The sequence below is a fragment of the Myotis davidii genome, unplaced genomic scaffold, assembly GCF_000327345.1.
Source record: "Myotis davidii unplaced genomic scaffold, ASM32734v1 scaffold361, whole genome shotgun sequence".
In the NCBI taxonomy this organism is placed as follows: Eukaryota; Metazoa; Chordata; class Mammalia; order Chiroptera; family Vespertilionidae; genus Myotis; species Myotis davidii.
The window spans coordinates 1,069,190-1,079,170 of NW_006291011.1; the positions used below are offsets into that span (position 1 = coordinate 1,069,190).

The 9,981-nt window shown below is 43.2% G+C and overlaps 2 protein-coding genes across 32 annotated transcripts in view; one reads left to right on the forward strand and one right to left on the reverse strand.

Annotated features, from left to right (window-relative positions):
- Positions 1 to 9,981, reverse strand: part of PTPRD (protein tyrosine phosphatase, receptor type D) — an 833,389-nt gene that overhangs the window by 721,384 nt on the left and 102,024 nt on the right. The window lies entirely within an intron of this gene.
- The window catches only part of LOC102758751 (double homeobox protein 4C-like), a 54,936-nt gene continuing 49,660 nt past the window's right edge, over positions 4,706 to 9,981 (forward strand). Inside the window, exon 1 of the mRNA XM_006764130.1 lies at positions 4,706 to 5,442. Within this exon, the coding sequence (XP_006764193.1) occupies positions 4,706 to 5,442 (737 nt within the window). The remainder of the gene's footprint in view (positions 5,443 to 9,981) is intronic.

Here is a 9,981-nt window from a genome sequence, read left to right on the forward strand (position 1 = left end):
TTATTTTGTAATGGTTTACTTTCAGACACATTTTAGAGAAAGGGGAACTTAAGAGAAGTCTTTTAGTCAGTTAATTTTGCTCAGGATGAGTGTTTTGTTCCTTTAGCTATGCCAACTTCATAGACAGTATAATAATACTTTATAAATTATCTCAAAGCAATGTTTTAAAAACATATATCCATGTGCATAGTTTAAAAAAATATATACCCATGTGCATAAAAAAAGGGGTTCTGTGGCCCTAGCCGGTTTGGCTCAGTGGATAGAGCATTGGCCTGTGGACTTAGAGTCCGAGGTTCGATTCTGGTCAAGGGCACATACCTGGGTTGCAGGCTTAACCCCAGTAGGGGGCGTGCAGGAGGCAGCCGACCAATGATTCTCTCTCATCATTGATGTTCTATCTTTCTCCCTCACTCTGCCTCTTTGAAATCAATAAAAATATATTTTTCTAAAAAGGGGGGTGTTGGGTGGAAAGTTGTTGGGGTCCTGCCCAGCAGGTCCAGGGGTTCCCAAAGGTGTGGACAGAGTCGGCAAAGAAGGAATGACACAGAGACAGCTTTCAGTTGATCAGCAGCCTAGCCAGGATCTCCAGCCAGGTTCTCTCTTTATTCTCCTGTTACATCTGTATTTATAGCAATTGATTTTAATCCTATCCATTCTATTTCAAGGTTAGGGCATTTCTTATCTCCATTCCAAGGTTACTCTATTGTTCTATTAAGCTACAAGGAAGTAACTGAAGGAGATTACCCTAAGTAAAGATTATGTAGCTTAAGGGTGATTGTTCCTAGTTAAAGTGATTAATTACCCGCCTGGCACTTAGTTAAGGGGTTTTATTCCCTCCCTAACTCCAGGGAAAAATCATCACCTGGGGAAACAACCTTTCTCGGGGAGGTGGTCCTGTTTAAAACACATAGAGTTAAGAGGGGGAGCAAACATATACCATATACGCCAGGCCCCTTGAAACATAAGCTGTGCAGATGTTTCTTCCCTACAGTGACTGTGTCAAGCAGCAAGGATGGACCAGCTTCTGGCAGAAGGTAACCTCACAAAGTGATCTAATCATAAATTCCAAACTGGATAGGTCATGACGGATAGTCACTCTCTAAAGCTATAACCTCTTTAGTGGAAGATTCTAAGCTAGCCCTGTTCATTGTTCCTTTGCATCTAGTTTAACACACCTTTGTGTTTTTATTTAATCTTCACCCAAAGCTGTTTTCTTTTTTTTCATATATTTTTATTGATTTCAGAGAGGAAGGAAGAGGGAGAGAGACATAGAAACATCAATGATGAGAGAATCGTTGACTGGCTGCCTCCTGCACACCCGCTACAGGTGATCGAGCCCACAATGCACGCATGTGCCCTTGACCAGAATTGAACCTGAGACTCTTTAGTCTGCAGGCCGACGCTCTATCTACTGAGCTATACCAACTAGGGCAAATGTCTTTTTATTGATTTTAGAGAGAGGAAGGGAGAGGAAGAAAGAGAGAGAGAGGAAGAGAAAAATAGCAGTGAGGGAGAAATACTGATCAGTGCCTCTGTGTGCGTGTGACTGGGAATTGAACCTGTAACCTGGTTACGTGGCCTGATTGACTGGAAATCAAACCCGGAACATTTTGGTGTACAGGACATTCCACCCAACTGAAATGCCAGTGCTAAAATGCCAGAAGCAATACTCTGGAAGGGGGTATTCGCCCTCAAGGGAACACATACTTTTGTTAACTATCCTGTAATCCAGCAGTTCTCAACCTGTGGGTCGCCAACCTGTGGGTCGAGACCCCTTTGGGGGTTGAACGACCCTTTCACAGGGGTTGCCTAAGACCATCGGAAAACGCATTCATAATTACATATTGTTTTTGTGATTAATCACTCTGCTTTAATTATATTCAATTTGTAACAATGAAAATACATCCTGCATATCAGATATTTACATTACGATTCATAACAGTAGCAAAATTACAGTTATGAAGTAGCAACGAAAATAATTTTATGGTTGGGAGTCATCACAACATGAGGAACTATATTAAAGGATCGAGGCATTAGGAAGGTTGAGAACCACTGCTGTAATCCAATTTGCTTTCTCCAATCTTCCTTACATGCATTCCTTAATTTCCAATGCATAAATGAAGCTGCAAAACTGTTATTTTGGGGAGTATTTGAGATCTTGCTCTCTAGCATATGTCATTAGTTTGGCTTAAATAAACTTTTACAAAAATTCTCAATACATTTGGACATTCTTATATTGACAATCCATCAGGCCTCAGCTTGAGTTAGAATGGAAAAATCTTTTTTTTTTTTTTTTATATCTTACAGAGAGGAAGGGAGAGGGATAGTAGAAACATTGATCAGCTGCCTCCTGCACACCCCCTACTGAGGATGTGCCTGCAACCAAGGTACATGCCCTTGACCAGAATTGAATATGGGAGTCTTCAGTCTGCAGGCCGATACTCTATCCACTGAGCCAAACCAGTTAGGACAGAATGGAAAACTCTTGGTAAATAATATTGGATTAAAAGAAAATGTGAAATAAATAAATATGTGATAAACCTATAAATTAAATGAAAATGTATTGTTTTAAAGAAAACAATTGCCTAGCCAATGTGGCTCAGAAATGGAGCGTCAACCTATGAACCAGGAGGTCATGGATTGATTCTGAACAGGGCACATGCCTGGGTTTCTGGCTCTATCTCCACTAGGAGGCAGCTGATCAATGATTCTCTCTCACCCATCGATGTTTCTAACTCTCTATCCCTCTCCCTTCCTCTCTGTAAAAACAATAAAAAATATATTTAAGAAAAAAAAAAGAACTGCCCCAAGTAACTCCTGGATTAAATTTCATAAGAATAATATGAAAACAAAAAAACAAACAAAATTTTTTTTGCTCATTTGTTAAAGAGAAATTATCTTTTTTCCCTTTTTTAAAAAAAGTTTTTTTCTTCTTTTTAGCTATTACCTTGGTGAGGGGTGGGGTTCTGGGGAAAAAAACTTGGTAACACTTAAATGATTTTTTAAAAATATTGTTGAAAATATTGCATATGTCCCTTTTTTGCCCCCAGTGACGCCTTCTACCCCACCCTCACCCTTTGCCCAGGTCTTCACCACTCCATTGTCTGTGTTCATAGGTTATGAATATATGCTTACAAGTTATTTGGTTGACCTTGTCCCACCCTCTCACCCTCCCTTATCTTCCCTCTGAGGATTATCTTCTTTGGCACACCCTCTCCACTCCCATTGATAAACAAACAAACAACACATTTTCATTTTTGCAAGCACTGAATTTTGCATTTGAACATGAAGCAGTTCTTCAAAACAAAATGTCACTCTAAATCAATTTTGAGAGCTCAAAAGGAACTTTGAGCATTATATAGAGCAGGGTTTAGCAAATTATTTTGTAAAGGGCTAAACAACACACAATTTGATTCTTGCCTGTCCGACGTGGTTCAGTGGTTGAGTGTTGACCTATGAACCAGGAAGTCACTGTTAGATTCCCAGTCAGGGCACATGCCCGGATTGTGGACTCGATCCTCAGAGTGGGGCATGCAGGAGGCAGCTGGTCAATGATTCTCTCTCATCATTGATGTTTTTATCTCTCTCTCCCTCTCTCTTCCTCTCTGATATCAATAAAAATATATACTCTAAACAACACACAATTTAAACTTTGTGGGTAAAAGGAAGCAGAATTTGCCACCCCAAAACATGCCTCTTTGACATAAGGAATATTTTAGGAAACTGCAGACATAGGAGAATCTTTGAAAACCAACATTGCACAGTCAACGTGGCTCAGTGGTTGAGCATCGACTTATGAACCAGGAAATCATGTTTGATGGTTCAATTCTCAGTCAAGGGCACATGCCTGGGTTGCAGTCTCAGTCCCTAGTAGGGGGTGTGCAGGAGGCAGCTGATCAATGATTTTCTCTCATTATTGCTGTTTCTCTCTCTTTCTCCCCCTCTCCCTTTCTCTCTGAAATCAATAAAAAAAAAAAAAGAAAATCAAATTATGGCCGTAACCGGTTTGGCTTGGTGGATAGAGCGTCGGCCTTTGGACTGGAAGGTCCCAAGTTCGATTCCGGTCAAGGGCATGTACCTTGGTTGTGGGCACATCCCCAGTAGGGGGTGTGCAGGAGGCAGCTGATTGATGTTTCTCTCTCATCGATGTTTCCAACTCTCTATCCCTCTCCCTTCCTCTCTGTAAAAAATCAATAAAATATATATTTTTAAAAAATTATGTTTTTGTAAGAGACATTTATATTTATAAAGAAAAATCTCCATTTGTAAGGATGTCTTTCTATCCATCGTTTTGGTACATCTAAGTTAACACATCTTCGTTGTTTTATTTTATTAAATCTTTATTGATGAAAGTATTACAGAGTCCCTTTTTCCCTCATTGAAGCCTTCTAGCCTGCTGCCATCCACTGCCCCAGGTCTTCACCACCCTATTGTCTGCATCCATGGATTAACACGCCTTTGAAATGCGTCCTTTTTAGACCCCTTGTAAGGGTAACCACCCTCAAGTGAGCATATAATCTTAGCTAGCCTGTAAGCCAATACAGACGTTTCCCCGCCTTACTTATCCTACTTTCATATAATCTTCTTTACACGCCCCCATCAGTTCCAACTGTATTTAAAGGGATGCAGACTCGCCTACCAGACTCCAGCTGGCAGGAAGGCAGTTCCCACCTGAGTCCTTGCTGGTGGGTAGGTGCCGTCAGACATGCCCTCCAACAGGCCCGGAGCAATCGGAAGGCGCAGGAGGACCACCTACAGCAAAGACCAACTCAAGGTCCTTGTCGAGGCCTTCGAAAAGGACCCATATCCTGATATTACTACCCGCGAAGAACTAGCCAAGCAAATCCAGATTCCTCAGTCAAGAATCCAGGTATGGTTCCAGAACCGCAGAGGCAGAAAACCCAAGAACCCCCAGAAGAGCCCCCAGCGGGAGGCAGACGCTGCGGCTCCCGGATCCCGCCAGGATGCACGCCCTGCCCCCCGCCATGATGGCGTTCAGGGCCTTTCCCCACCACGTGGCTCCGGCGTCGTAACTCTCCAGAGCTATGCCAGCCAATTCTCCTGCGGGGTGGAGCATGCCTCTGGGCAAGCAGACCTCTGGGGGCACACTGGTGTGCTGGGCACAAATGCGACCTCTCCCAACCTGGAGACTCTAGCCGAGGCCCTGGGGGAACCTTCTGGGAGTCCCTATTGCTCCCCGTCTTGGGAATTCAGCCCTTCAGCTATGGGTGCATGTCTTGCTCCCCAACAGACCTTCTTCCAGGGAGAAGTTAGTGGCATCAACAATCCTCTGGGGGATCCCGGGCCGCTCATGATACATGGCGACTGCACCCTGCAAGGGCAGGGGCAGCATTTTCCATCTGATGGGCAGCAGCTATGTGGGGGCTGGCAGCCTCTGCCTGATTGGGGGCCTGGATTGGCTCCCCAGCAGCCACTGTTCCAGTACCCTGGAGCCTGGAGGCAGCCTCCCGCTGAGGCCAGATGCGAGGAAGAGGAGGAGGAGGAGGAGGAAGAGGAAGAAGAGGAGGAGGAAGAGGAAGAAGAGGAGGAGGAAGAGGAAGAAGAGGAGGAGGAAGAGGAAGAAGAGGAGGAGGAAGAGGAAGAAGAGGAGGAGGAAGAGGAATAAAAAGCAAAGCAAAACAAAACAAAAATCAACACAAAAAAACAAACAAAAAACAAAGAGAAAAAAAAGAGTTCTGGATGGGTCCATTACTTGGAAAAGGCATACATGCTGCGGAAAGACCAAGGACAGGACAGGCTTTGAATTGGTTGCTGAGCCCGGACGCTGACCCATGGCCTGGGAGTTTGCCTCGGATCGCTGACCATCCCCAGGCCCAAGAGGAGGCTGAGCCAGTGATGGCGAACCTTTGACACGCGAACTCTTTTTTTCTCTTGATTTTTCTTTGTTAAATGGCAAATAAATATATAAAATAAATATCAAAAATATAAGTCTTTGTTTTACTGTGGTTGCAAATATCAAAAAATTTCTCTATGTGACACAGCACCAGAGTTAAGTTAGGGATTTTCAAAATGCGGACACGCCGAGCTCAAAAGGTTCGCCATCCCTGGTGAGCTGTTGGTAACATCTGAGAAGACCGGCCACCTTGTTATGGGACTTGGAGCTCCTGAAGAACGGACTGCAGACCCCCCCTTCCGCTTCCAGGCTACATTCTCAGCAGGTGGCTGTCTTCTCCCTCATGGTGAGGACGTGAGAGCAGAGTCCAGGGTGACCGACTGCTCCCCCATACTGCCTTCATTACCGGAATACGGGGTAAGTACGGAGACCCTGCGGGCTGCCTGGACCGGGGGTTCCTGGGGCTGGGGTCGGGACTTTTTTTTTTGCAGCGCTGCCAGGAATATTCCTTCGAAATCCCCTCTCAGCCCCAGCAATCCCAGTCCTTCCACTTAGGTTGAATCCAGCATTGCTGTCTGACACAAGAAGCATTCACTGCCTCTAGTCCGGGCAAGCCAGATCAGGTCCGGGCGGCAAGACGCCTCCAGCGGTTTTGGCTGGTCCGCGAGCCCGTCGTCTGATCTGCTCTGGGACGAAAGGCGTGGCTCTGCTTCAGAGATTTATTTATTATTATTATTATTTTGTTTCAGAGAGAAAGGGAGAGGGAGAGAGAGAGAAATCTCAATGAGAGAGAATAATAGATTAGCTGCCTCACATCAGGGACTGAGCCCACAACCCGGGCCGGTGCCCTCACCGGGATCCAACTGTGACCTTCTGATTCCTAGGTCCACGCTCAACCACGGGGCCACGCCGGCGGGGCTTTTTATTTTTCCTTTAAATGCTAGGGCATTCCGAGGTTTCTGGCTGGAAAGACAAGGAACGTGGTGTGAAGCTTCTGTCTGTGGGTAGTGCGAGCCTGTAAACAGTGTACACAGTGTCTCTGTTGATAGTTGCTTTGTGTCTCTGTTGTTTGGTTTAATTTGTCTAAAGATGGGGATAGGTCCCACTTGGCTGAGGACCGCGACTGCTTGTGGCAGGTTGAACCCATGGCAGGGATTGCAGTCACTTCCCAGCAGCTGCTGAGAGCTCTTTCTCTCCAGGGCCTTCCCTGTTCTTCCTCTCAAGGCAAGGCAATGGCAGCCCCGATGCTTAGCTAGTGAGAGTTCGTGTGTGCCTGTAATGTAACTATGGTTACAGGCGTTCTTTGCTTTCTTACCTTTTGGAGACTTGGTTTGCTCTTCACTGTTTTATGAACACTGGGAACCCTCCGTCTCTGTTGTTTGGGCTTTGTGCCACTCAGACCTTGTGACGGTAATTTGCTATACAGGTTGGTGTGAGGGGAGATTCTAAGGCTAGTGTCCCAGTCCCTGCTTTTGAGAATACTCACTTTATTTTATTTTAGAGATTTTTTTATTTCTGTTTTAAAATGGGATAATATCTCTTCTTATATGCAAGATTTTATGTTGTTACATCATAAGGATTCTACTCAGAAAGAAAAATACGGGAAATAAATATTTTACACAACTTCCCCACCCTCTCCAAATTGGCCTTTTCTCCAACCTTCTAAAGGTTGTCAAGATTATGTTATCCCTGTTATAAAATTTGCCAAGAAAATGCCTTCGATAATAATTGACTTTAAAATCTCATAGACAGTTGTTAAGACATAATGAATAGATTTAACTAAAATGAAAGGTTTTGATAAAGTTTTACAATATAATTATATTTACCTAAACATAGTTTTCCAGTTTCTGGTAACTTAAGTAACCTAAAACTTTGGAATCTTGCTGAGTTAAATGATAAGAATTATTTAAGAATTTTGGTATTTTAAAATAACAGCCCAGCCGTTGTGGCTCAGTGTTTGAGCATCGACCTATGAACCAGGAGGTCATAGTTCGGTTCCTGGTGAGGGCACATTCCCTGGTTGTGGGCTCCACCCCCAGTGGGCAGCGTGCAGAAGGTTCTTTCTCATCATTGATGTTTCTGTCTCTCTCTCTCTCCCTTCCTCTATGAAATCAATGAAAATATATTTAAAGAGCAAAACAAAACAGTTTTTTTTTTAAAAGAAAAAGAAAAGAAATAACAGGATACTGAGATATTGATTGATCTGAGTTTGCCTGCATTTGGCTTCTTATTTCAGAGAAGCTGGAAAAGGAATTTAGATCTGTTAATGAATATATCTTACATTTTATTAGAAATACTAGAGGCCTGGTGCACAAAAATTTGTGCACTTGGGGGTAGGGGGTCTCTCAGCCCGGCCTGTGCCCTTTCGCAGTCTGGGACCCCTCGGGGGTGACCACTTGCTGGCTTAGGTCTGTTCCCCGGGGGATCAGGCCTAAGATGGCAATCAGACATCTGCCTGGCAGCCCTTGGGGGATGTCCACTTGCCAGCAGAAAGCAGACCTAAGCTGCACTCAGACATCCTTAGTACTGCTGAGGAGGCAGGAGAGGCTCCCACCACCACTGCTGTACTGGCAGCCATTAGCCTGGCTTGTGGATGAACAGAGCTCCCCATGTGAGAGCAACTGACCACCAGGGGGCAGCTCCTGCATTGAGCATCTGCCTCCTGTTGGTCAGTGTGTGTCATAGTGACCAGTCATTCCCAGTTGTTCTGCTGATAGGGTCAATTTGCATATTACCCTTTTATTATATAGGATATACCAAAATCCTTTTTTTTACTGTGTGCATTTTGTTAATCATAGTATACAACCGAAGCTCCCAGCCTCTTATTTTTTCTTTTTCTTTTTTTATTCTGGGATTTATTTACTTTCTATAGCTGTCACTGGAGCTGAGACCTGGCTCCAGCTCTGAGGCCGTGGCTGGCTAAAAGCAGGTATCTGGGATTTGTTTAGCTTCTATAATTGAAACATTGTTGCTTCTGGAGCTCAGAGCCAGGCCATGGCAGGCGGGGAACCTTGGCTTCCTCTATCACTGAAGCAAGCAAGCCTCCTGCTCTCTTTAGCTGCGTGGCTGCTGGCTGCCATCTTTGTTGGCAGTTAATTTGCATATTAACTGCTGATTAGCCAATGGGAAGTGTAGCAGAGGTATGGTTAATTACCATGTTTGTCTATTATTAGATAGGATATCTCTTAAAAATGTGAGTGTACTGCTAATCTGAGGAATGTTAATTACTTGTCACCTAAAAATTAAGGTTTCTAAGAGTTAAGAATTCTAAATAATTGGAAAGAAGTTGAATGGTTTTGGTAAGAGAGGCATGAGGTATGAAGATGCATTTGGAAGGAAAAGAGAAAAGAGAATTGTTCTATAGCTGGTTATTTCTGAATGGGTAAGATGGTTTGTGAAAGTTGTAGAAAGGTTTGAAAGTCATAGGAGGGTTGTGAAGAGAAATCCTAAAAGGAAATTATAGGTATGCTGAATAATAAATATAATTAGATAAATGAATCTAAAGTAAACAAATAGTTTGTTTGCTTCTTTTCTAGTCTGTATGGATGAAAAGGGGCCACATGCTAATTTGGCAAGCTCAGGGAAGGCCTGCATGGCAGCCTTACAACCACTAAGGATAGTCTGAAATTAAAACCTTTCCTTAAAAAGCAGTTTATAGTGGGTACTCATGTCTTAGGCCAGTAACTTCCCTGATAAAGATCAACTTTTATATTAACTGAGTCTATTGTTTTTTCTTATCTATGATAATTTGTAACTTCTCTTTTTTCCTCAGGGCTCAACCAATGCACCAGGGTGGAGATCACAAATCCTGTATCCACTTATGTAAAAGAAGCATGTATCTATCATTTTACTTCCTCTGCTGATATGTTATCTTGTTCAGTGTTGACTAACTATCCTGCACCCACCCATGTAAAAGAAGCATGTATCTAAAAGGAAAAGTATTTCCTGTATTTACCTAGGAAGCAAAGGTTTTACATATTTTTGAAATAATAATGTTACTCAGGTACTTGATTACTTAAAAACCTACCTTCTTAATCATAAGTATTGAAATTTTACTGGCCTCTGTTTGTGTTTAATATCTTTGGTTGTCACTTTAAATAAACAAATTACTTAATACTGTTTTTAGT